The 26,901-nt window shown below is 50.9% G+C and overlaps 1 protein-coding gene across 1 annotated transcript; it reads right to left on the reverse strand.

The window, feature by feature from the left end:
* Nucleotides 1-1,170: 1,170 nt before the first annotated feature.
* ISX (intestine specific homeobox) lies at nucleotides 1,171-25,742 on the reverse strand. Its single transcript, XM_045555140.1, has 9 exons — nucleotides 25,688-25,742; nucleotides 22,994-23,131; nucleotides 22,410-22,508; nucleotides 19,057-19,096; nucleotides 17,661-17,755; nucleotides 16,507-16,869; nucleotides 5,165-5,316; nucleotides 3,359-3,472; nucleotides 1,171-2,426 (listed from the first exon to the last, which is right to left on the reverse strand). Exons 1-9 carry the CDS (start codon nucleotides 25,740-25,742, stop codon nucleotides 2,187-2,189), a joined length of 1,296 nt encoding a protein of 431 aa, XP_045411096.1. The 3' UTR covers nucleotides 1,171-2,186.
* Nucleotides 25,743-26,901: the final 1,159 nt, after the last annotated feature.

The raw sequence follows: 26,901 nt of genomic DNA on the forward strand, positions 1-26,901 counted from the left end.
CTGTCACCAGGACAGGAGGAATGGCCACGAGAGGTCTGGAATGAGTGAGACCTGCTGCCTGGCCCAGGGCTGCCACGGCCCTGAGGGTGTGGGAGAGTCTTCAGCTCTCCCTCCTGCTCACGAGAGGGGACGCCAGGGGCATGCTCACCTGCGGTGGCAGGCTGCAGCAGAGGATGTGGGCTGCCAACAGGGGGTTGAATGAGGCGGTCACGCCCAAGGCCAGGCCAGATGAGACACACCTCAGTGGATGCCAGTGGGCGACTGAGCACGCTGGGAAGTGGACATCCCCTGTGGTGGCATTTGCACAAACACTTTCTCACCCCTCACCCTCAGCCGAGCAAAGACCCCTGTGGGAAAGAGGGGAGCAGAAAGGGACAATCTCAAACGTGACTGCCTTTAAACCTGAAGGGTCTAAGGAATAAGTAACCGAGAAGTTACTGGAATAAATTTCCTGCAAACAACAGAAAGTAAATCCAGTTACAGCAAAATGCCAGAAATTACATTTTGCACATTTGAGTTTGGGGCTATAAAAATGGGTACTTGCTACCCAAGTTATGAGCGACTCAACTTCCGTAACTGGATTTTTTCTTCTTTGGTCTCTAGTCTTCTCTTTTCACCCAGAGTGGTCCAGAGACTACGTGTCAGTGGCCACATTCACGGGCTCCAAGCGATTCGGCACTTCTGAGTCTGCAGAGACATCCAGTGGCTGTCGTCTGTGGTCTGGCATATGGCCTGCCTGAGGGTGGAGCTAGCCTTGCTACCTCTGATTTACAGATGAAAAAACCGAGGCCGAGTGAGATTAAATGGTGAGGTTACACAGTGAAGTAGACAGAGAGCAGGAAGAGACCTAGGCTCCCCAGCTCTCAGTCCAACTCCCGGGAGGGTCAGGGCCCCAGGTAGATTGCAGAAGATTCCTGGAATTTGTGCATGGAGGTCAGACTTGTGCATAGAGGTCAGTGCAGACTGCCCAGCTCAGGGGAGCAGGCGCCGTGCCCCCCCAGCAAGGACAGATCTCACGTGCAGAAGGGAGGCTCAGTAGGGAGCCTGCCTGTGAGCAGCTGTGACTCATCTCAGGGCTGGCATCCAAGGAAGCCGCTCTCCTGGTGGAATCTGGAGCAACAGCATCGCTCCACAGGGCACCTAACCTCACCGCTTGGCAAAGTGCTCTCACGTCCTCTCAGAGCCTCCGGATTGCTGGTTGAGTCAGGCCAGGTGGGAGTTACCGCCTCCCTTTTACAGACAGGAAAACTGAGGCTCAGACAGGGCGTGTGGTTTGCCCGAGACCTTGCTGCAAGGAAACAGAGCGGGGTGGAGTCTCAGGCTCTCCAGGACAGAGTGAGGCTGGTCTTCCAGCCGGCCCGCTTGTGCATGTCCTGGAAAGGCAAACTGAAGGAAAAGAACTTACTGTCTTACTCTTCATGCCAGAAATGATGACATCTCCTCTCAATCCTACAGAGCAACTGAAGACACTAAATTCTGCTTTAATTAAAAAAAAATTCCTATATTTCTCTCTTACTCTGGGATGTGCAAATCAAAGCCATGAAGAATACGTTAGACACGGGCCAACTGCAAGGCCATTGAACAAGTGTTCTGCTTGCAAGGGAAGGTCAGCGCCACCCTTTGACCAGCCTGGATGGGACCCAAGTTGTTCATCCCTATTTATGGAGCACTAGTAGCTGCTCAATGAATGTGTCATGAAGAACGAATGAATGAATGCATGAACAAGCAGCCTTTCTTGGCCTCCTCTATGCCTCAACGCTCACCATGGTTCACCTCACCAAAGTAAGGGTCACAAGGGCCCTTAGAAATCGTCTTGTCCAACTGCCTCATGTTACAGATGAGGTCCAGAGGGGGTGAGTCACAGGCTGGAGGTTGCACAGCAAGTTAGAGGAGACACAGGTGCCGGAGAGCAAGCTCCCTGGTCCCGAGCTCATCCTGAGGCCCCATCCAGCCTGTCTTCTGCACAGGAGAGCAGCCTGGGCCAGGAGAGATGGGAGCTGTCCTTTATCATTGACTTTGCTGCTGAGCCTGGTGCAACCTTCCAGCAGGCGGGTTCAGGGCAGCTTCCTGGGCCGTACGCCGTCTTTGGATTGTGAGATCGATTCCATCTGAGGCCCAGGACACATTTGCCACCTGCCTTCACCTGGAACGGAGAGTGGCTCATTTGGGGAGAAGATGTCTGATCCCTATGTTGAAGTAGCACAGATGCTGCCCCACTTGGGGTGCAGAGGTGGAAGGATGCACAGTGTGGGGACGCAGGTCTGCTGCACAAGAGGGCCCGGGAGAGGCTGTGTCTCCCATGGGTGCTGTGGGAGGAGGGTGATCCTGGCAGGGAGCCAGGCAGAGGCTGGCTGACCTTGAGCTGGTGGGCAACACCCCATGGGAGGAGCCGGCCTATGCAGAGCAGTGGGCATCAGCATGGGGCCCTGTCACAGGAGAGGTCAGGAGAGAGACGTGAGTTCTCAGCGTCACCCTGGGCCGTCCCTGCAGCCCCCAGCCATCCCCCCACGGCTTGGGCAACTCCGGGTGGGGCGTGTGACCAATTTGCCCTGGTTTGCCCAGGACTTTCTGGGTTTAGCACTGAAAACCCTGTGTTGACCTGTGCAAACCTGGAAGGTTGGTCACTATAGGTTTGGAGAAGTGCGTAACGTGGGGACTAAGGAAACCTGCTCCTAATCCTGGCACATGTAGCAATTGTTTTATGCGGAAAAGTCACTTTGCTCCTCAGAGACCAGCTTCTGCATTAGCAAAAAATGAACAAATGAAAGATCCTGCCTCACAGCGTCACTGTGGGTGTGTGAAGACCTTTAATCCCGGGGAAGGGCAGGACTGTCTGTTCCGTTTGCTGTCTATCCCCAGCGTTTGGCATCCGGTGCACACCCAGAAATATGTGCTGTCGCCATGGACGGCTAATATTTACGGAGCATTTCCTCAGGGCCAAGCACTCTGTGTCTCAGTCATTTCACCCTTATTGTGCTCTGAGGGACAAGGTGACTCCTCCAGGCCCTACCTCGGGCAAGTGCAGAGTTGGGTTCAAACCCGGGTAGTCTGGCTCCAGAGCCCACGTGTCCAAACTCCGAGTACTGTGTTTCCCGCGACCCTGTTTTGTACACTGTGAAGTTTTGCACAAATAATACAAACCACTCCCTGGAGGAAGGAGAAGCACCATGAGTGTCACTCACGGAAAGGACACGGGGACAGAGAGAGGTGGCCTCCTGCCCCATGCCGTTTCTAAAAGAATTTTCCTTACACTTTTTACTGTAGGCAGAGCCTGAGGCATTTCCTCACATCTGGGTCTGGCCAGGATGTCCCCAGACGTGGCTCCCTCCAGCCCCACCTTGAGGACTCAGCTACTCACAGCCGCGTCCGGATCTGTGGGCAGGGTCACATCCTCGCGCAGCTGCTGCGTCGCTCCAAGGCTGCCAGTCTTCTCCTGCTTCCGCCACTTGGCCCGCTGATTCTGGAACCAGATCTGTGGTTAGGGAGAGGATGAGGATCAGTAGAAGCGTTTTTCTCCATCTGGCACCACCTGCCTCAAAGGCATAGTAACGACCCCTTCCGAGGGATGGCACTTTCCAGTTTGTAAAGCTCTGTGGCCTCCAGGACTTCTTTGGAGCTGTCACCGTTCTGAGAGAGGACCGGGGTTGCAACCTGCAAAGTCTGCAGGGCCGGGGGGACCTCCCTGCGTGACGCAGCTGGGTGCCTTGAGTTGGGAATGGCAGGGCCTGTGTTGAACAGAGCCTGAAGGGGCAGCGCTCAGCTCTGGGCAACAGTCACCACGTGCACACGTGAGTCCGGGGTTGTAGGTTCACCCAATTTTCAAGGTGGAAATATTGTTTTTTATGTGACAGCTTCCAAGTTTTAGAATACTGTGCAGACCAAATAAAAGCCATGTGTAGGTCACCAGCAGGCCACCAGTTTGGAACTCCCGTGGGCAGCTCCTCGTAGTCACGAGTGCCCTCACGGCACAAGGCCATCTCCTGGGTGGTAATTCTGCTGAGGCACGTGTTGGAGTCTGGGCTCTCCGGCAGGTGCAGGTGCTACCCACTTAGCTGGCGCCTGATTCCACATGGAAAGGAAAAGGGGAGAAGTCTACAGGGTTGGTCCTTAGCCAGAAGGAAAGGGGGTTGGAATAGAATAAAGAGTGGAACGGTGGCCTGATTTTGAATTAGAATGAGTCCATCGCATTTGTGAAAAAAAATGGAGTGACTTAGAAAACTGTCTTATAGCCACAATTGGAGCTGGTGGAATTCTGCATGCTAGATGGCACTTGCAAAACTGGGAATGCATGAAGAGGGCAGGATGTATCCCTGGTGAGTGACAATGGGCTACTGTATCTCTAATCATGCAGGAAGCAATAGGCACTCTGGGGAGAAGAGATTACAGATGACAAGTTAGGCTGCTGGTGTTTAAACCGGGTCTCTGACCATGGGTCCAGGGTCCTTGCTACTTCTGTGCCTCCAAAGTGATACCTACGTGGTCTAGAGCAGGGGTTGGCAAAGTGCAGCCTGCAGGCTAAGTCTGGCCTGCCACCTGTTTTTGAATGGCCCATGAGCTAAGAATGGCTTTCACATTTTTAAATGGTTAAAAAGAACTGAAAGAAGAACTATTTTGTGACACAGGTAAATAATACAAAATTAAAATTTCAGTGTGTATAAATAAAGTTTTATTGGCACCTGACCATGCTTGTTTGTTTACCTATTGTCTGTGGCTGCTGTTGTGCTACCACGGCCTGGCCGAATAGCTGCCGTGACAGTGACTGTGCACCCTGCAAAGCCTAAAGGCGTTACCATCTGGCTCTTTACAGAATAGTTTGTTGACCCCTGGTCTAGATTGTCAAGACCTATTTTGCGTGGTGGTTGGAGGTTGCGTGGTGAACAATGTTCTGGAATTGTCACCAAATGGGGAGGAAGGGCACAGGGCAGAGATCCATGGCAGTCAATGATGCCACCTCTCCCCTTTCCACTCCTAAAGGTGAGAAATCGTCTTATAACTATGGTGGCCTCATTTCCTGGAAAATAACGTTTGGCTGTTATGACTGTGCCCACGAGACAGAGACAATGGAAACTGTCAGATGGGGCAGCCCCGGAGGGCCGGGGATACCTCGCATCTCCCCCAGGGTCCCAAGGGCATGGAGGCTGGGGCTGAGGCAGGGGCACTGTACCTGCACCCGGGCTTCCGGGAGGTTGATCCTGGCTGCCAGCTGGCTGCGCACGTGGATGTCTGGGTAGTGGGTGAAGTGGAAGATCTTCTCCAGCTCTTGCAGCTGCTCCGTGGTGAAGGTGGTACGGACCCTCCGCTTGCTCTTCCTCTCTTCTGCACGGGAAAGGGTCCCGGTGGGGTCAGTGGCCTTGGTGTCGGCATCTTAGTGGGGCTTTTGTGCTTCCTTGTTCTGCCCTTTCAACCCCTGCTGACACTACTGAGTCTTGGCCCCTGGCAAATCCTCTCTGATTGTGCCTTTCTGCTGCGCAGATGCCTTCAATGACCCCTCCTTGTCTACACTAGGAGATGGCAGACTATGGCCTCCAGGCCAAATCCCGCCCACTATCTGTTTTTAAATAAAGTTTTATTAGAACACAGCTCCTCCCATCGGTTTGTGAATTAGCTCTGACAGCTTTTACACTGTAACGGCAGAGTTGAGTCGTTGCAACAAAGACCATATGGCCTGCAAAGACTAAGATAATTACAATCTGGCCGTTTGCAGAAAAAGTGTGCCAACCTCGGTCTACAAAGTAAAGGCTGAGCTCTACAGCAGTCGAGGCCCTTGGTGGCCTGTCTCCAACCCACCTGTCCAGCCTCAATTCTGCTTGGGGCCAGCTACGTCATTTGTGGGGCCCAGTGCAAAATGACAGTGTGACGCCCCTTGTTCAAAAGGCAGGCAAAAAGCTTTTTCCTTTCTTCCACAGTCTCTCTCTTGAACTGTCATGGCGGGTTTTTTACTTGCTATTTCATGTCATGCCCCCCTGAGAGAGCACAAGGATTCCCACAGGACCCTCGCAGGGAGCTGGGGGGGCCTACCGTAAGACGTGGGGACCTGGATGCCCAGTGAAGAGACTTGGCTCCACCCTGAAACTCCCCGCCTGACCTGGACCCTCTGAGAACCCGTCACCCCCTTCGCCTCCCAAGATGGAGGGAGGCAGAGGTTGCTGGGCAGGGGCAGGGAAATGGTTGGCCAAGAGCCCATCCCAGGGAGGTGGGAGGTGGTGAGAAGGGCACTGACTGTGGGGTGAGAAACCCAGCCCCTGGTGCAGGCTTTGCTGGTACATTGGGTGTCACTAACCAAACGGATTCAAACACACAATTAAGTATTTCAAGTTCAGCCCACTCGCAGGGCTGCCTTCCGAGTGCAAGGCCCTGTGCATCTGCGTGGGTCACACACACCCATGAAGCCAGCCCCGCCTCTGTCACTCTGTCAACCCACACACCTTACTTCATTCAAGTTGGGCTACTTACCATCTCTGCCACACACCACATGTGTGCTCATCTCTCTGTTTTTTCTCAGGCATCTCCCTCTGTCTGGGGTCACCTCTTCTCCCTCATCTGCAAATCTAATTTCTACTGGTTCTTCAACACCTAAATTTATTCTTCTAATCTCCAAAATTTCTTTCCTAATCTTTCCAGCCCTGGGTGATCTTTCTTACTGCAAGAATTTGATTCCACTTGTTAGTTTCATCACTCCTTCATCTATGTTTTTGTTAAGCATGTGTCTTTGTGCCAGGCATGACACGAGGCAGTGTGCTGTAGAAACAATGAAAACTTGGTCCCTGGGTGGGAGCACCTCATCGTCCGGTGAGATGGGGGATACGGACAGGCTTGAACATGACCTAGAGTGCACGGTGATTGCGGCTCCAGCAGGGGGAGGTGCACATGTATTTGGCTTCATCTGCCCAGAACCACCTCTTTTCTGGGGCCAGTAAAGCCCTCCTTTTGGAAATTATTCCTCCCACACACCAAGTAGTTGTAGTAGGAACTGGATTGGTCCAAGGGTGGGGACCTGAACTGGGCCTATTGGAATCCATCCCCGGAATTTTTCACAACAGAACCAGGAAGGAGAATCAAACTTCCCTAGTGATGTAATGGTGGCAGATGTGAAATGTGAGATGAGGTCCATCAGCCACCATCTTTCTTGTCATGCTGCTGAAGTTGTTCCCAGGGAGAAGGTATGGAGTCAACTCTGTGACCTATTTTGGAGGGAAGCTGCCAGGGCATGTTGACAGATTAGACCTTGGCTAAGGGACAACTCTTCAGTTTTGGCTTGAGCAAAAGGATAGGTGTGTGTGTGTGTGTTTATGTGTTTGTATGACAGGGAAATCAGGTGTTCAGTTTGGACATGTTAGGTTTGAGATTTCTATTGGCTAGTCAAACAAAGCTAAGCAATAGGCAGATGCTTTTATAGGTTTCAAGACTGAAGGCCAGTCAGCTGCACCCACGTTGCAGATAGACCAATTACAACGAGGAAAGAACGGTGGTCCTTGAACCTGGCCACAGCAGGGAGCGTAAGAAGGATTACACTGCTGGCAGAATAGGAGCATTAACTGGCATTGCCTACAGCTCCTGGCTGGAGCCAAGTGACAGTGGACGTTGGAGGAAGGACCAAAACAGAAGGTAGGGGGTTTGTTTTCCTGACCATGAACTTCTGTGGACAGAATTGCAATTCTTGTCTTAATTTGACCAAAGACAGTCTATGTGATACAATTTTCGGAACTGTGGGAAAAGCACAAACCCTTTCCTCAAATCACCTTCCCTTCTGGGGCCCCGTAGAATCCCTATAATTCTACTTGACCACCTTGACTCTCCTGATTTCTTCCTCGTTCCTATAAAAAATCTGCTCTCAGAAAATGATTGAGAACCTAGTACTTCCTGTGCCTGTCTCAGGGTGATTCACACTCATGCTCGGAGGACCCAAAGCCTTCCAGGGAAGGGAGCCCACATGTGCCTGCTGTGTGAGCCCCCCAAGGGCAGGGACTGTATCTGACACTAGCTCAGGAACCGGCGCCTGGTGGGAGATTAACAAACATGTGCTCTAAATGAATAAATGTGAAACCCAGACTCTGCTCTCAACCCCACGGGACAGAGAAGACATTTCCACATGACTTGTCTGAAACATATGATGTCAGATGTCACATGTCAGGACATCTGGCAAGAGCCGAATCTGCCACGAAGGAGAATATTTATTCTATTTTTAGAGCTGGTGGGGGTCTGAGCTCCAGCTGAGGTCTCCTGGCTCCCACCTGGCCCACTTTCTTTCTTCCCCAAATAAGAGAGGTAAAACCACCCCAGCTGTGACTGGGGTAGACACTCAGTGAAAAATAGATTTCATCTGTGATGGTTTAACAACCGAAGAGATCAGCTAACCTTGTGTATTTTGGTGCTTATTAATGATCCTGCTATCCTTGGGTAGGAGAAAACCCACTGAGCTGGATGTCAGAAGACCTTGGCTCTGTCCCTGGCTCCACTCTACAACTCAGGCCATACTTTATTCACTCTCTGGGCCTCTGTCTCCACATCTGTAGAATGGAGCAGGAGAGAGGGGTTGGATGGTCAAGTCAATACGGCCAATCCACCCTGCCATTCCGTAATCCTCCCTCTCTTCGGGTGGGGCACAGATGGCTTGAAAGGCCTTGCCCCAGGCCTGCCCACAGCGCCAGTTTGCTCCGTATCAGGGAGAGGACCAGAGAGGGGACATTTCCTCTCCGAGAATCCACCGGGCCCAGTTGCGTCTATTGTGGAAATGGGATTTCAGGTCTGCTTTTGGTCTCACTCCTCCCTACCACCCCTCACTTTTGTTGCTAGTCCATTTTTATCTCCTCAAAGTACTTTTGCTCACTTTTGCTGCCCTTGGCAGCTTTCTGGGAGTCACAGACAGAGAGGTTTTAAATGTCATTACCCACCAGAGTGAGAGGTTGGCTGTGACCCCCCTTCGTAGGACAGTTTCTTCTCTGCCTCTCCTTTTCCCCCTCTTCCTCTCCCTGAGTCCATACTGCTTGTTTTAAATCTTTGTTTTTTCTTTTTAAAGAGATATTTTTTCTATTTTTAGTGCTGGTGACGTGTTTAAGGCATAGAACTGAAGCCAATCAGAATCATGTAGAGAGAATGGCAGGTGTTAGTCCATTGCCGAGAGCTTGGCGAATGTCTTCCCAGGACCTGGCTCTAGCAGGCACCGAGGGCCCATCTGCAGGAACAAGCCATGCCTGGCAGCATCTCATTCATTCACTCACTCCATTCATTCATTCATTGGGTCAGCATTTTAGCTAATAGGAAATGATATAGTGCAGTTCTATACGAAGTTGCAAATAAAATCACAAACAGAGATTCTAGGCTGGCTGGGAAAACTGAGGTGTCCAGGACAACATGGAGCTGAGATCCCCCTGGGAATGGAGAACTGAGAGAACGCACAGGGTGTAGAACCAGAGCACAGGAGGTGAAACAACATGGAAAACAGAGGATTAGAAATGGAAGGGCCTTTATAACAAAAATAAGCCATCTCCTCGGTTTCCCCCAGAAGGATACTCAGGCAAACAAGGTTCATGATTAAGAATAGACTCCTTAATACAATAATGATTTCAAAGCTTCCATTTGTGTAAGGAAGGGAGCAGCTTTTAAGATACATATGTCTTTCTCCTATGCCCAGCAGGGCTGGAAGAGCAGAATTTGGAGGTAGGTGCCGAAGGAAAGGATCTAACCACCCCCCATACCCTGCATAATAGCCTGACACTGACTTCATGGAGAAAGGGCTGCCTGGCAAATCACAGGCCGGTTAGAGAAATATTTTTTCTCATTAGCTTTGAACTATACATTCTCAGGATAAGTGTTTGGCCTCAGAGATGATGATGATGATGATGATGACAGTGGTGGTGCTGTGTGTCTAACAGCCCCAGTGATCTCGCCAAGAATAGAGGGGTGCCTAAAGTTCACACTGGTGGGAGATGGAGGCTGAGCCCCAAACAGCCCAACCTGCAAGGCTCAGAGTGCCCAAGCCCCTCCCCACAGACTGACTGTGGCTTCTCGGGGTGTCAGTACTCAACACTGAATGTTCTCATACAGCCCTTTCTGGGATGTTATTCCAAACTGAATAACCCCAAACTGGAGAAACATAAAAAGGGGTAAAGGGGAGGTGAATCCCAGAGCTGACATCACTCCCTGTGGGTGGGGCCTCTGACTTATGACTGGAGAGACCAGAAGCCAGAGCAGTTTTGGAAGAGACACAGACTTGCACCTGGGGTCAGGGAAATGAGGTTAGGATCTGAGGCTGGACTTTATGAAAAATTGAAAAGTTTAACTCCTTAGAACTACACTGTCCAATATGGAAGCCACTAGCCATGTGTGGCTATTTAAATTAAATAGAACAAAAAATTCAGTTTCTCAGCCACACTGCCCATGGCTTCATAGCCACACGTGGCTAGTGGCCGCCATGTTGGGCAGCACGGATACAGAACGTCACTATCATCGCAGAAAGTTCTGCAGAAACTACCTTAGAGGGTTTCCCACTGGATTCTTGAAAAAGTCGTATTCTGGGTCTAATTTTAAGTTTCTTTCTGCATTGCAATTTCCTCCAATTGCCACAAATCTCTGGGGAAGAAAGTATCCGACAGGCATAATGTCAACTTTGATGGCCTTGGGGAAACTGGACGTACAGGGACGGCAAGAGGAAGCAAGGACTGCCCCACACTCACCTCTCTGCGGGTGCCTGGGGAGGAGGATACACAGGCGAGGCGATGGTGCCCAGGAGCTCTGGTGGGGACTCTTAGCAGAGTCCACCCGACCACGGTCCACAGGATGAGGTGGAATGGGGAAGAGCAGTGTCCAAGGGGTGGCTCAGGGGGATGAAGTCCCTTCAGCTTTCCCACCATATGCAGGAGGAGGCTGCAAGGGGACCAGGAGGGCTGATGCTGGGGTTACGGACTACAGAGAGTTACAAGAGAGAAGCAGGCGAGAGAGGGCAGAACAGCATAATATGCAACACAGACGAAGGTAGAATGCAGAATTTTGGAATCAGAGGGACCTCACTAGACAAGAGGCTGGAAAGTATGAGCTCATTGATGTAGCTGCCGCATGCATGGGACCAGAGCCTCCAGCACTAGGAGGGGCCAGGGTGCTCTGGGTCCCTGCTTAGAGAGGACAATATTCTGAGGCAGGATGGATCATCCTGGAAGGAGCACTGGATTGAGAGTGAGAAAAATCCTTGAGTTCCGATCCAGGCCTGGCATCTCCCTACCAGGTTCTTGGCAGAGAAGCTGAGACCAGGTGATCACAGTGCAGCCCGCCCTCTGCAGCCAGGAGTGGGCCTGCATGGGCTGTGGGGACAGGGGATGAAGGCGGCAGGTTGCTCCTCTCCTGTTATTAATGGTGCGGGTTGTGGATCACACTTCAGTGGGTCTTCAAAGAGAATGAGTCAGCAGAACTTAATTAAACCTGAGCCTTTTTAGCACATCGATCATAAGAAATACACAATTTACACAGGTGATTAGGCCACCTAATTATGAAGCAAAGTTTCTCTGTGCTCGGCTCCCTCCCCGGATTGCTCCTTCTCTGGGGTCTGCTAGTTGGCCCTGGCTGCGCAGCTAAGGGCTGGGGTTGGGGGGTGGGGTTGCCACTGGACACAGTCTCTGGAAATGCATCTTGTCCTTGTATTCCTAAGGCAATGGGTTCAAGGAGAGGATTGAGGGCACCCCTTGCAGGGAGCTGGGTGGGGGGTGGTGTGGGTCAGGAGTCTCCCCAGGGCTGACCTGTGCTGGCCTGGTCTCTCTAGTGAGGCCACAGGCTTCCCAGAGCTCCCTTGTGCCTACAGGGCACAAGGCAAACTCCTTAGCATGGCATTCAAGGCCTTTCACATCCTACCTTTCTAGTATCATCTGTTTTCTGCCCCCTCCTCATTTCTGTGACTTCAGTCCCACATGACCATTTCCAGATTGCCCAAAGTGGCTATGGCCTTATATTCTCCAGGTGCTTGTTCTCACTACTCCCTCAGTCTGGAATGCCTTGTCCTCTGTCTTTGTCTAATGAACTCCTACTCATCCATCAAAGCCCAAATCTATCAAATTGTTCTCTTTGCTAAAATACATACAGAAAGCTGACCCAAGTGGCAAATATGCAGAATGCCCAAATTAGAGACACACAAAGACACAGGGTCCTGCAAATCGGGGGAACAGGCCAGAGCACGTGGCTGGTGGAACCATGTGTGTTGGGCTCACAAAATATGAACAATGGCCTTCTTACAAGGAGTATCTATTTATCTGGGAGAATAAACCTCTTTAAGAACACACTACTGATTTGGAAAAAAGGAAACTTGAGAGTTTCCTATTTGGAGACTGAAATGATCTATGCAGAGTCCGGAGGCCCCTGAGGTAAGGAGCCAGCATCCCAGCGTGGAACGGTGTGGCAGAGGAGGGGGATCAGCAGAGAGAAGACTCCAGACCAGGCCCAAGCACACGCCGTTCCACCAGCCACATGCTCTGGCCTAGGCTGACCTCAGTTGTTTGGAGGTGAACTTCTCACTCAAGCTCGGCCAGTGGGGTCCCTCTTCTGTGGCTTTTGGACATGGGACTTTAGAGAGCTTGAGGACAGTCACTGGAGGCTGATGTCACTCTGGGAGCAGTTGGAAGCCATTTGGAGAATGCCAATGAGCAGTGAGAAGGGGGTGAGCCCGCGCAGAGAGAGACAGCTGCAGAGCCTTGATGGTATTGTTGGTCCTGGCTCCCAGCAGGGCTGAAGGTAGCTTAACCTTCCCTGGGCTTAGTTTTGGAAACTATTTCTTAACTTTCATCAAGGCAATACACTTCCCTCTCCATTTTAGCTAACGTGGGATAATTTTTGTCAATTGGAACCAAAGAGTTCTCATGAATGTTGATCATCGTATACTTTCCTGTCTAAAACCCTACGATCTTTACTCCCCTTGGGATACGAAGCAAAAATAAAAATCTCCACTGCGGCCTCCAAGGCCAGTGTGGGGTGGCCCCTCTGGCTCCCAGTCCACACCTGGGACCCTTGAATATCGTGCCTGTCAGCAGGTCCTTGTTTTTGCTGCTCCCTCTGCAGAATGCCCTCCCCTGTCACCCTGCTCAGATTGCAGCTGCGCTGTCACCTCCTCTGGGAAGCTTTCCCTGAGCTCCTGGACAGACTCAACCTCCCCTGGGTAGCCCCTCAGAGCAGCACACCACCGTGTCCCCGGCACAGCCACGGTGGGACTTGCACTTGCATTTGTTATTGTCTGATGGCCGCTCGTCTCCTCTGCTGGACCACAAACTAGCCGAGGGCAGGCTGTGCTGTGTTCGCTCGCTACACCATCCGCAGCTCCCAGCTCAGTACCTGTGCTGGCTGTCAGACGGCTTAGCAAATTCCTTGACACTCCTCCTTTCAAATTCTCCTCTCCTTGAGTGGGCCCAACTTAGTGGCTCATTTCCAATGAACAGAACGCAGTGAAAGTGACGTGATGCTATTTCTCAGGCGAGGTCGTACAAGGAAGCAGCTCCCCCCTGGCACACTCTCTCCTGGATTGCCCACCCTGGGAGAGGCCGTTCTGTGAGGAGACTCAAGCAGCACGTGGAGCGCCTGCACAGGGAGGAACTGCGGCCTCCCTCCCACAGCGGGCACCAGCCTCCCAGCCACGGAGTGAGCCACCTCGGAAGCAGATCTGTTATTCCAGTCCAGCCTTCAGATGACCGCAGCCCCAAATAACGGCTTTCCTGCAATCTCATGAGGGACCTTGAGCCAGAGCCATCCAGCTAAGTCACCCCCAAAATCCTGATCCATAGAAACTGAGTGAGACAGTAAATATTTATCGTTATTTTAAGTCACTAAGTTCTGGGATGATTTGTTGTGCAATAGACACGCCTGGCACCCAGTAGGTATCCAGCAGCTGTTCGTTGCATGCCTGGATAAAGCATACAATGGACATATCAAATTTAAATTAGAGCCAACATTGTAAGCCTCCTTCTCCGCCCATTCGAGTTTCTGCTACTCTGACATTCTGGGCCCTGTGGTTAAGGCTGATGCTGTCAACGCCTGGCTTCCACCCCTTGGACCTTTCTGCCCTCCAGATCCACTTCCTACCGCCAGGGTTTGTCTTTGTGGGTGAAAACCTCAGAGAATTCTGAGGAGTGTATTTGCTCCATTTCCCAAAGGATTTGAGCTTCAGTTACACACGGGGCTGGCTGGCTTAATAACACACCCTTTATTCATCGCCTCCCCTTTCTTGTGTTGTTTCACGGCTCTCCTGCTGCTGTTCCTTGCACGTCTCAAACCCACTACTTGTGCTCAGATCTTTCCCCAGGGTCTGCTTTCTGGGTGAGCCCACACTGGTACGAGGCTCTGCCTTGGACTTTCTCGCGCTCCCGCAGGGCCTAAGACTGAACCAGGTTCTCAACTCCATCATATGAATAGAACCAGCCCCCGGGTGTCCCTGAGCCCTGTAGGAATGTCCCCATGGCCAGGTTAGTTTGTGGCCCTGGTGGCAGGATTGAGAGATGGGGTCCATCGGAGGGAGATCAAACCACACTCCTCTTGGGGGAAGTACAAGCTGTTAGCTCCAGGTCTTCCCGCTCTGATGGGAGCCCCTGCGTCTGCCTGGCTGAGAGCCAGAGCTGTTAACCCCGGGTGATGAGACCCACATGGGCCTTGGCCCATCCGTATTATTTGCTTAGAGTTTTCCCAAATAGACTTTTTTGTTTAACTCAAATAAATACATTTGTTTTAAAAGAAAACCTCATAACATGACCATAAATGGTTACCCAGTCTGTTTTGTCATAAATAGGTAAATATGGAAGTAATTATCTTATAGAACTATTGACCTAAACAGTCTTTGTGTAGCCCCCAAAGTCATCTTGAGAACTGCCACTGGGACTGTCACCAAGCCTTTGGAAACACTGAGTTCCGGCATGGTGGGCGACGTGTGGATTTAAACTATGTTCAGGAATAATCTAGAGTGGGTGGTCTCAGGCCAGCAGGGTTCATTTCCAGAGCTAACTACTCAAGCAGTTTTTGTGGGGATGTATCTTCTCTCCCTGGTGTCGTTGGATGGTGGGCTCACGGGGTGACAGTGGGATGGGAGAATGGCCGTGAAGTGCTGCGGGAGCCACAGGGCACTCTCCAGTGTTACCACTGCTATTCTGACCAGCACTTGCCGGGGGCTGCTCTGGGTCCGCCTGAGAGCCGATTTCCAGAATCTTCCACGGAGGCCTAGAGAATGGCTTCCTTTCTGCTGTCAGCGTCGTCAGGCTGGGGGAGGGGGGTGCTCTGGTGGGAGAGACCAGACCTCTCTCTCTCTCACTGAGACGCAGAGGGTGATCATGGATTTATACAGCTGCGGCCAAAGAGGCTCAGGTTAAAACCCCCATCCTGGGCATGTTCAATTGACTGGAAGATAATGAACTTCCAAAAATTAAGCTGGGGACCCTTTCCCGTTGATCGGCGCAGTAACAGGGAAACCGCCAGCTGCCCGTCTGCCGGGGACTCTAGCCCTCCTGGGTCTGCCCCCTGCCTACAGTTGAGCGGGACCCACCCCGCCGATCAGGGGCTTCTGTGGAAGACTCACCCGGGGGGAGGGGTGGGGCCCTGCATATGACAGGGGCTCCCTGAGCTTCCTTTCCAGCATTTTCCTGGATTAAAGGGGTGAAAATGGGGAGAGAAGTGGGAACCTCATGTGAGATATTCCAGGCTCGGCAACTGTCAGGCTCAAATGGCCTTGGAGACATCACCGGCTCCGACATTTCTTCTTCCCTCACCCCAGCCATTTCGCCGAGGATGGAGCTGAGTCTAGCATGGACAGGGGCTTTCTGGGGGTCCCACAGCAGGCCAGGGCAGAGCCAAGATTTAGCAGAGTGTGTGTGTTCGCCTCAGTGCCCTAATGCCACCTCCCTCCCTTCCTCAAGGTGACTCTCAAGGAGGGCCCTGAAATCTATCTGGTCACTGTTATTTGGGGACATGCCTTGGGCTGGTCAGTGGCTTGGGGAAGGTGATCAGGGTGGGCAGGTGTGCAGGCTGAACTCAGCTGATGGGGAGACGGTTGTACCGGACCGTAGCATGGGTTTTGGGGAGCCAGAGCCAGGCCCTGCGTGTAGGTCCTCTGCTTACCAGCTGTGTAACTTGGGGACATGATCCACCTCTTCCCTTTCACACATGAGCTTCCTCATCTCTCCAGTGATGACAATGACAGTCATGCCTTTCTACTGAAATGAAAGGAGAGTGCCTGCCACATCGTCAATGCTGAATAAATGGTAACTAGCATTCTTATCTGGGGCCTGGTCACCTGAACGAGCCCGGGTCCCTGCATTCTGCACCTAACTGAGCCTTGGTGTCCACATTGAAAAAACACAGTTCTGGGTTAGACTGAAAGGAATTAAGGCAACCGGCTCAGAGACTTATCATTCTTAAAATTTTAGAGCCTTAACATTCTCCCTCTGAATTTTACAGCCCTCTATTCTGCTGGTATGGACAGACCTTTCTCTCTGCCCGAGCCCAGCCGGGCCTTGGTGCCCAGGGAACAGAAAGAAGCGATCGGAAGACACTTACCCTGGGGCTGGTCCTGTGGGGGCCTCTCCAGCCTGGAGCCTGTGGCCACTTCTTGCCGAAGTCCCTCTCCCCCTGCCCCTTCCGGCCCGACCGTGTCACTCCTCTTGGAGGGCCTCTTTAGGATGGCCTCAATGGAGAAGGACAGGCCCAGCTTCTCTGGGGCCTCACAGCACCCCGAGCTCTTGCTCTCCATCCCCCTGCAGGGAGCGGGGCCCACCTGAGCGCACTCGCAGGGGCAGAGTCGGGGCTCTGGGTGGGCCCAGGATGATGCCAGTGGGGGGTTGCGTTCTTCCTCCCCCGAACCTCCTGGGATCAGTGGGGCACGTGGAGGTGGAGAAGGAAGAGTCTCCAGTCGGGTTATTCAAGTGGGATTCTGTCTCCACAGCGGCTTCCATGGACCACTTGAAAACACCCCTGGGACCAAGGGGACAGACCACAAGGGAGGAGCCGGAAGGTGCTGTGTCCTGTCCCGCAGGCTCACAGCCTTCGCCAGCTTGGCGTCAGACACTTGTCACCATTGCTAAGGTGGGCTCAGTCTTCCAGAGAAGGGTCTTCTCAGAGGCAGTTCCTTTCACAATCACCAGCCTAGGCCAGCGTCTCTGAGGTCACTGCCCAGTGGGGACAAAGAGAAGAGGGAGAGACAGGAGAGGGCCTGGAAGGAGGAGGTCTGTCCCCAGTGGAGGTCTGGAGGCCGCGTGTGCACTTTGGCCCCTTCTCTGGCTTGTGGCCTTTCCTGCGGGCTCTGGCCAGCCTCTGGGGGGGCTCGAGTGCCACCCTTGGGCCCCAGGCGGCTGATCACCCTGGGATGCACTGAAGCTTGAGGGGTCTTCCCAGAAGCCCTCCTGGACCTCCTTCAATTCTGCTCCTTCCAGACTCCAGGAGGTACCTTCTGGCGCATCCGTTCTCCTGCTGTCCTGCGGGTGGAGGCTGTGGAGGGGGGTCCTGGGGTGCTGCGGGCCCGTCTCCTCTCCTCTCCGGGGCTGGGCTGAGCTGCGGGCTCTGATCCTTCTCAGACGTCTCTGGGCTGGCCCTGGCTTTCCTCTGTTCTCTCCGTGACCTCCCTTCACAGGTTGAGCCCTCTCTGCAAGGTCTGGGTGGCTCTCCCTTCCTTGTGGGGGCCTTTCTTTTTTTCTTCCTGCCTGCACACTGCTTACCTGTCTCCTGAGACAGCACTGAAGGGACCCCTCTCTCGCTGGCGGGGAGCTGACCGTTGTCGATCAGTCCCTGCCAGGAATTCTGCTCCAAATGACTGTGTAACCAAGGAGGAGGGGGCAGTAAAACGGGCTGATAAGAGAAGAAACTCTCCACGCCCCTCCAGGCTGGGGATGCAGGTGTCAGGGCACAGCAGGGACAGGAGGCAGGGGGGATCCGAGGATGGGTACCAGAGGCCCCGAGGAGGGGGCTGTCTGGGGAATTGGCCAGGCCCTAGCAGGAGAGGGAAGGTGGGGGCAGAATGGCCAGGAAGTGCACCCGGCCTCAATAAAATGTGTTTACTCAGCTAGGAGAGTCTATGGGTCACACACAGGCTGGGGGCCGGGCCAGGGTGCAGCCGGCTGGGTGTCGGCCGCAGGCATTCCCTCTCAGACGTGCTTTCGCTGGCTTGCAAATAGCAGAACAGGAAAGGCCTTCGACAAATAAAGCCTAAACTCTTGGGAGCTCAATTCCTCACCCATGTCACGCTGTGATGCCACCATCCTCCAGTTGTGGCCTCAAAGTTTTCTAGGGAAGGGAAAAGAGCAAAGCAGGGAATTTTAATGAGTCACACGTGGAACTGGTTAATAGAACTTCTACTTGCATTCTGCGGTCAGGATGAGTCATGTGACCCTGCCCAAATGCCCAGGGCTGAACAATGGAGTTTTCCTCTGTACGGGGAGGAAAGTGGGCCATGTTTGGTGACCTTTACATTGCACAGGCCAGAGTCTCGTAGAAGCCAGGGGCCCTGGCAGTGGCAGTAAAGGAGAGAGGGAAGAAGAGAGAGGGGATCAAGCGCTCTCTGTGTGCCAGGCCCCATGCCAGGGGCTGCACACCAACTCTCATTTAATCCACTCAACCGCCCGTATCAATTAGGGGTCATTAACGCCATTTTGCAGGAGACACGCCCAGAGAGGAGGAGTGGGGAGCTTGCGGCTGCACAGCCAGCCACTGGACGCAGCAAAGTTCCAGCCTGGGAGAGTCTGGCTCCGAACCCCATGCCCCTGCCACCGCGCCTGTCCCCAGAGACCATCTGTTCCACCCTCTCATGTCACAGATGAAGAACAGAGCGGCAGAGAGAGACGCTGCCTGAGTTACACCTGTTGTTTGCAGCACCTTGTTCGATTTCCTTTTATTTTGCTTCTCTCTGAGGAGGGCCTGGCCCCGGGGGAAACGCCCCTCTGCTGTGGACCCTGCAGCCCACCTCTGCCGAGGTTAGCCACAGCCCTGACACTCCTGCCTTCATTTCCTTTCTCATTCCCGTGTGCCCATTCCACAGATATCTCTCGAGCATCTCTATGTGCCAAACACTCGGGGAATGTAGATGAAGGAGACACAGCCCCTGCCCTGGGGACTCACCTTCTGAGGTAGGGGTGGGATAGGAAGGAAGGGGGGATGGCTGCGGACACACCAGTGGCACGAGGTGGAGAGGATCAGTGGCCAGTGACGGGGTCTTATGGACAGAGGAGTGAGAGATCACGTGGCTGTTTGATCAAGGCAAACTTTGAAGAGGAGGAACAATGAAGGAATGAGGGCTGTTGTATACAAGTCCCTGGTCTTAATTGTCTCATTGAATCTACCCCCAAACTCACAAGCAGACAAATGTTGCTAAGGAGATGCCTTAGCCCTGTTTTTTTTTTTTTTTTTTTTTTTGAGACAGAGTCTCACTCTGTTGCCCGGGCTAGAGTGCCGTGGCGTCAGCCTAGCTCACAGCAACCTCAAACTCCTGGGCTCAAGCAATACTCCTGCCTCAGCCTCCCAAGTACCTGGAACTACAGACATGCGCCACCACGCCCGGCTAATTTTTTCTATATATTTTTAGTTGTCCGGCTAATTTCTTTCTATTTTCAGTAGAGATGGAGTCTTGCTCTTGCTCAGGCTGACCTCGAACTCCTGACCTCGAGCAATCTTCCCGCCTCGGCCTCCCAGGATTGCAGGCGTGAGCCACCGCGCCCAGCCAACCTTAGCCCTGTTTTATAGTGAAGCAACTGAGCTTGAGTTTGAAGTAACTTGCCCAGGGTCCCACAGCAAGGTGTGGTAGGGCTGGGAGTCCAAGCCAAATTCACATGCCCTTCTTTTTCCCGTGTACCCTAATGACCCTCAGCAGCAGCATTTGAATTGGGCATGGAAGAATGAGCAGGCCACGTGGCGATGACAGTAGGGACGGTGGCTTGGAGCAGGGATGTGTTGGGGCATGCAGTGTGCACCATAACTTATTCCAAGGATAGAAAATTTCATATTCTCAAGAGGTATTTAGGAAGAGCGAGCTGGAAAGGTAGTTTGGAGCCACCCATTCATTTATGCATCCACAACATAATTTCTAAGCACCCACTGTGATGTGCCAGGCGGTGATCTCAGTGCTGGGACAGTTGTGATAAATGTGACAAGAGCAGTATTCGCATGAAGTTTAGGTGAGAACCAACAGATGATAAACAGGTAACAAATAAATGCCCAGTAGAATTTCCACTTGTGATGCCAAAAGATAAACTAAGGCACAATACAATTTTAGAGTTTCGTTTTGCAAACAGTGATTTATGAATCAGGCAACCCCAAATCAGAAGTGGGTCAGTGTGGAAGAAGCAGAAGGCATAGGCTTTTATAGAGTGAATGGGGAAGTAATGCAAGGAAACTATTTGATTGGTCACAGTTATAAAGTTGTCTTATTTTTAAAGTTTTTTGTAAAGACAGGCTCTTGCTATGTTGTCCAGGCTGGTCTCAAACTCCTGGCCCCAAGTGATCCTCCTGCCTCGGCCTCTCAAAGTGCTAAATTACAGGTGTGAGCCACTGCACCCAGCCTATATAGTTGCCTTATTTCGTCTTTTCTGTTGGAAAGTCACTATTTATGTAATTATAAGTTTGTTGGCTGCTTCTTTTTGGTTGAGCTTAAGTTCTGTTTTTCTTGAATATAGGCATTTACAAGAAATAGCTCAAGTTTAGTTTCGCTTACGTTTGCAAATCAAGCAATGTTAAGGTCACTTACAAGGCCTACCTGGCTTTGTCTGCTCAGAGATTCTCCGTTTTAATTTACTTTTGCAGGGATAACGTTCTAAATAAAATAAAACAAGATAATGAGCTAGAGAGAGGCCACTAAAGAGAGATACTTGGATTATTTTCAGATATGATTTTATCCCCTGGGCAACACAGAGCCATGGATGCTTTTGTGCGAGTCGGCTCCACCATCACCTGAACTGCAGGTTGAGGAGGCGTCGGGAACCCACGTGAGACGGAGGTAAGTTGTGGCTGCGTGTGTGGGTGTCTGGGAGGGAGCGTGTGTCAGCATGATCTCAGCTGCAAGTAGCCAAATATCCAACCTGAAGAGGCTTCAACATGGGGATTTGTTAATTCATATGGTAACGTGTGTAGGTAGGAGGAAGCCAGGTGGCTTCATCCAGGCAAAATAGCAACGTCAAGGACCAGGCACTGTCCATCTTTCTTCTCTGCCATCCCCAATGCATTGGTTGATTATATCTTATTTTTATTTTTTATTATTTAAAAAAGTATTTATTTTAATTGATAAACAAAAATTCTATATATTTATCATGTACCATATGTTTTGAAATAAGTATACGTTGTGGAATGGCTAAATCAAGCTAATTAGCACATGCATTCCTTCACATAGCTATCATTTTTTTGTGGTGAGAACATTTAAAATCTACTCTCTCAGTGATTTTCAAGAATATAACACATTGTTATTAACTACAGTCAACATGCAGTGCAATGGATCTCTTGAACTTACTCCTCCTGTGTAACCAAAATCTTGCATCCTTTGACTGACATTCCAACATCTTCCCAGCACAGCCCCCCACCTCACCCAGGCAACCATCATTTTATTCTCTGCTTCTAAGAGCTCGACTTTTTTAGATTCCACATATAAATGAGATCATGCAATATTTGCCCTTTTGTGTGGCTTATTTCACTTAACATAATGTTATCTAGCTTCATCCATGTAGTTGCAAATGACTTCTTTTCTATGTGTATATATACAGCATTTTCTCTGTCCATATTCCATGGATGGACACCTGGTTGCTCCCATACCTTAGCTATTGTGGACGGTGCTGTGCCCGGTGCCTTGGTTTCATCTTCAGGCATGTCCCCACACGGCTGGGAGAGGGTTGCTGCAGCTCCAGTCCTCACTCAAGCCCATCTGAAGGCTGAGGGGGAGGGTTTGCCTTTTCCTGCTCTTTCTATTACAGAGGAAAACTCTTCCCGGAGGTCTTCCAGCACATTCCATTTATTTCCCATTGGCCAGGATTGTGTCACTTGCCCCCACTTAAGCCAATCGCTGGCAGAAAGAAAGCAATGACTATTCAGTGTCCACTCCCTGGGACTGTGCTCTGGGACAGATTTCCTCAGCGCTTTGGTCTCAGTTCCTGTGCAGAATTACTGTCTTCCAGCCAGGAAGGAGGCAGGTATTGCTGTTTGGGGGATGGCCAACAGTGTCGGCTTCAGAGTATATGTGACAGGCAAATGGGCTTTGATATGAGAAGATGGTGCCAGAAAAGGCATGTGACTGTGTGTATGGGGCATTGGCCTGAGTGCCACAGGGACGTTGACTGCTTACTCGCATGGGAGGAAGGCAGAGAGGAAGAGGAGAAGGAAGGAAACAGACACTCCTGAGTGCTTTGCCTCTCAGGTTATCCTGTAACCCTCCCCACGTTGGTTTATGGCTGGACCAGGTCCAAGGCCCCCACGTTATGGCATTCGGTGCTCACAGCATCCATGGGAGGTGGGGCTTGTTATCCCTGTTGCACAGTCGAAGAAACTGAAGCCCAGGAAGGTGGGCGACTCACTCCAGGTCTCCCCGTCAGCTGCTAGCAAGAGGCAAAGCTGCACCTTGAACTCAATTTTCTGTCACCCGATCCCAAGCTCTCCCCACCACTCCACACCTCCTCTTGGAATTACTTTTCCATTCTGAGGTTTAAGAAGGAGCTCTCAAAGACACATCTGTGTGGAGACTTCCCTTAGTTGGGTGTTGAGAGATTTGGAGTCTGTGGGTCTCCCCTCTCTACTACTTCTATCCAGAAGAATTTTTGAGGGACTAACTTTCTGTGTGCCTCTGGGATTCTGTGGTGCTTCCTGAGCAGAAGAGGGCCTTTGTCCTGTGGGCTAGGTCATGTGGGCTGAGGGGTCAGGGACAATGGCGTGAGGATGGCCTATCATGGGATGGCCTGGTGAGAGGATCAGGAGTTCTCAGTGGACCCCTAGTCCTTGTACTATTTGCCCTTGAGACCTACCTGCATTTGACACAGCTTCCTGAGGGAACCAAGATGCCTTTAACTTGCCATTCTGAACTCACGTTTGACTGATTCTTTTTCACCCTGGATTCTGTCGAGAGCATTCAAAGCCCTCTGATAGTCTGCCAGGTCCTTAAGCTCTCTTGCTGGGGAGTGAGATCTTGTCCCTCCAAGCAGGGTGGGAAGACTGTGGAGGTGTCCTAAAAGGGAGAGTGGCAATTCCCAGAGCACAGGAAAGAACACAGAACAAAACCCTCTTGGGTTTTGGCAACCAGAGTCCGGACTTGACTCAAAATTACCTGTCATCCCTCTGGTCGGGCATGTTCAGTCTGCTTGGACCTCGGGTTTTGTGTGATGGTTAAAATCCTCCCCTTACATCACTGCTTCAAGTTAGTCATAAAATCTCAGAAGACCAGAGAGTCAGGATTGGTGTAGGATCTTCAGGGCCCTATTGAAGTGCTCTGGGGTAGGGCTATTTTCCTACAGATATCTCCTGTGAACAGATGTGCCAAGAGGAAAAGCCCTCACCAATGGATTTATAAAGCACTAAGTGTTAGTATAGGGCGTGGATCTGGGGAAATTTCCCCCTCAGCCCTTCATTCAGTAAACATGCATTTGGTGCCTACTGTGTGTCAGACGCTAGACTAAGTGGGAGAGACATATCGACCAAGAGTCGCATGGCTCCTGCCCCAGTGTGGTCATAGGTCAGACAGGACACTGACAGTAAAGCGACAGACAAGTGCTAGAATAATTACAAATTATGGTAAGTAGTTCGAAGGAGTCAGCGCTGTAAATTGTATTACAGTTAGCCTTTCTTATTTATTACTGTATTTAGGAAGGCGATTTTCAGGCAGGGACAAAATGGTAATATCCCTTCCACTTTAACCCTTGGTGTCGCCACGCTTAAGGCTATTAACTCATGGTTGTACCAAAGGGTGGGGCTGTCGAGAAAAAGGAAATGGGACTTCCAAATTGCTGGAAATTGCTTTTATGAGAATCTCTTGAAATGCCAAGAGACACCTTGGGTTTACTCCCTTACCTGTTAGCGATGGGGTTGTCAGCAAATTAAAACTGGCTTTGTTAGTTCATTTCAATTTGGGTAAATGTGGACTTTGTCCTCGTAGTTCTTGGTTTGATAAAGAATGTCAGAAAAAACAAAACAAGTGAACAAAGAAGTAAAATGATTCTCGAATGGTGGCCACAGTGGAGAGCTGATGTGTGCAGAGAAGTTTGGAGACTGCACAATAGTTAGTGCAAAACTCAAATCTAGGGGGACAGTGGCAGTGCGTCTTGTTGGGGGTCAGTTCTTGAGGTTGCAACTCAGGTGATTATTATGCATTGTGAGAATCACAGAGTTCTTGGAAGTCCCCTAGGGACCTGCCTCGTTGAGAGGTATGCATTGGCCTTGGGGAAGGTCCCAGGCGGCAGGTTTTTCCCTCTCTAGAGGTGGAAGAAATGGCTGTTTTTCAAATAAGTCCTAGCTGAGGCAGTTGGCTTGCAGGGTTCATGTTTAATCCATTGATTCCCACTCATTGTGGTGAGATGAGAGATGCAGAGAAAGGATTGCCTGAGGGCGTCTCCCAGCTCACACTCACTCAGGGCGGTGGCTCTACAAGTCCCCAGCTAGGTGATTCTGCACCTGGGGAGAACTGTCACAGAACTCCCTGTGGCTGGGCCCTGCCCACAACGGTGATTTCAGAATCCCTTGGTGGGGATCTCACACACAGCTTCAAGCTAATCAATCCTTAGGGAGAACAGATTCTGGGTATAGTTACCCTTGGCAGAAATTTGGAGTGTGAGATTTCTGAGGTCCAATTCCAAATTGATACCCTATATCTGTACTTCTCAAACTCCAGTGTGCATCCAGACTCCCCAAGGTCTTATTAAAATGCAGATTCTGATTCTGTATGGCTGGGTTGGGACCTGAGGCCTGGCATTTCTAACATGCTCCTGGGTTATTTGGATGCACACTTGAGCAGCAAAGCCCTAGGTGATATGTAGAATTAAGCACCGTGACATTTGAGAAGCATTTCCTTAGAGGGTGGTCTTGGCTCTGGCTTCATGTTAACATTACCTGGGTAACAGTTTTAGAAATACCAGTGCCGGGCCTCTCCCCCTAGAGTCCTCAATTCAATTGGTTTGGGGTGGGACACAGGCTGTGGTAATTGAAAAAAAGTAATTTAGGCGATTTCAAATGTGTAGCCAGGGTTAAGAACCTCTGCTCCAGAGGCTTGCTGTCCTTTTAGCTTGAGACCAGTGCTGTTAGATAGAAATATAATGCATGTAAATTGTCACCTGTTGCTCTGTGATAAATTACCCAACACTTAATATTTATTATTTCACACAGTTTCTGAGGATCAGGGATCCAGGAGTGGCTTAGCTGAGTGGTTCTGGCCTGATCAGGCCCCCTCACGAGGTTGCAGTTAAGATGCAGGCTGGGCTGCGGTTTTCTAGGGGCGGGCCTGGGCCAAGAAGGCCCTGTCTCGGGCTGCGGATAGACGCCTCATTCCTACCGCTCAGGCCTCTCTGCAGGGCTGCTCACAACGGAGCAGCTCACTTCCCTTGGAATAAGTGCTGAAAGAGGAGAGAGACAGACAGAAAGGGAGAGAGAGACAGACAGAAAGGCTGGTAGGGGGAGAGAGAGAGAGAATTTGCCTTTCCTCCACCTTTTTGTTGTGCGTGGGCCCTTAGTGGGTGGGATGCCGCCTGCCCACATTAGTGGGGTGGATACTCTCTATCTGCTTTACCCAACCCACCGAGGCCAGTGCTGACCTCTTCTGGAAACACCCCGAAGACACACCGAGAAGCCATGTTTTACCAGCTATCTGTGCATTCCTTGCCCCAGTCGAGCTGGCACATAAAATTAGCCATCACACATCTCATCACTTCTGATGTCATCTATTGGCCACGCAGACCAACCGTGACACAATGTGGGAGGGGGTGACACAAGCTGCGAATTCCAGGAGGAGGGGGTGGGTCATTGGGGGTCATCATGGAGGTAGTCGCTGCAGTGTGCTCGCAAGTGATTTCAAATTCTCCAGTAGTCGCATTAAACGGCATTATTTTTAACAATGTATTCTATTTACCCCAAATATCTAAATATTATCACTTCAACATGTTATCAACATAAAATTATGAATGAGATGTTCCACATTCTTTTTTTGTTGTAACTGTGATGTGTATTTTACACTTACAGCACGTCTCAGTCTGAACTTGCCCCATTTCAAGGGGTCCATAGCCAAGGTGTTTACTCTCCTTAACTGTACGTGCGCCATCTTGTCTGGATGGACCCAATGGTACAGAATCCCACTTCGTAAAAGGCCCATCTTCTCTTTCTCTGCAAACGATAGACCCATTGGTTTCCTTACATTCCAACTAAACCATCTGCCAACTTTTCTTTTTTATAAATTGCAAGTCTGGATATCTCAGGCTTATGTTTTGTATGAGGAGCCCCTGGGTTTTTGGCACATTTATTCCACACTATTGACCTTTTTATATCACTTGTGCAAAAATTTGTCAGGAACAATATAAGAATTATAGCAGCAATGACTGATTTTGGCCTTTGACTCAGTGGAGAGAAACTAATTATGTGGAGAGAAACCAATTATGGGCTAAACTACAGGAGCTCAATATTAATCCCTGCCCTGCCACAGGTGCTTCTACAGAACTTGTACCTTAGCACAGCATGAGGGCTGGTCAGTAGAAATAGTGTCTTGATGAACCAGACGACAATTTCACCCACAGCACGAGAGCAATGTGCTTTGGTCCCTGCTTCCTTTAACGGGTATTTTATGACTTGAAAGGTTTTTGGATGAGCTGAATGCATTACCCTTTGCTATGGGGAACAGAAAGTTAGAAGTCTTTTCTATGCAGATGACACGGTTTTATTGTCATGAACCAGGAATGGTCTCATTACTGTCAGAAAAAAATGGCTCAGGATGAACTACTCCAACCCCCCAATTGTCATTTT

Source organism: Lemur catta, chromosome 6 (assembly GCF_020740605.2).
Source record: "Lemur catta isolate mLemCat1 chromosome 6, mLemCat1.pri, whole genome shotgun sequence".
NCBI lineage: Eukaryota > Metazoa > Chordata > Mammalia > Primates > Lemuridae > Lemur > Lemur catta.

Bases quoted from the DNA above. Each gene is read 5' to 3' on its own strand.
- ISX (XM_045555140.1), bottom strand. From the start codon at position 25,742: ATGGCTTCTCGGTGTGTCTTCGGGGTGTTTCCAGAAGAGGTCAGCACT. The intron at 22,509-22,993 runs GTGAGTTCAGAA...GCCTCTTGCTAG, and splicing joins TGAAAAAGAATCAGTCAAAC to CAGCTGACGGGGAGACCTGG. The intron at 3,473-5,164 runs GTACAGTGCCCC...CCCTAACCACAG, and splicing joins TCCCGGAAGCCCGGGTGCAG to ATCTGGTTCCAGAATCAGCG.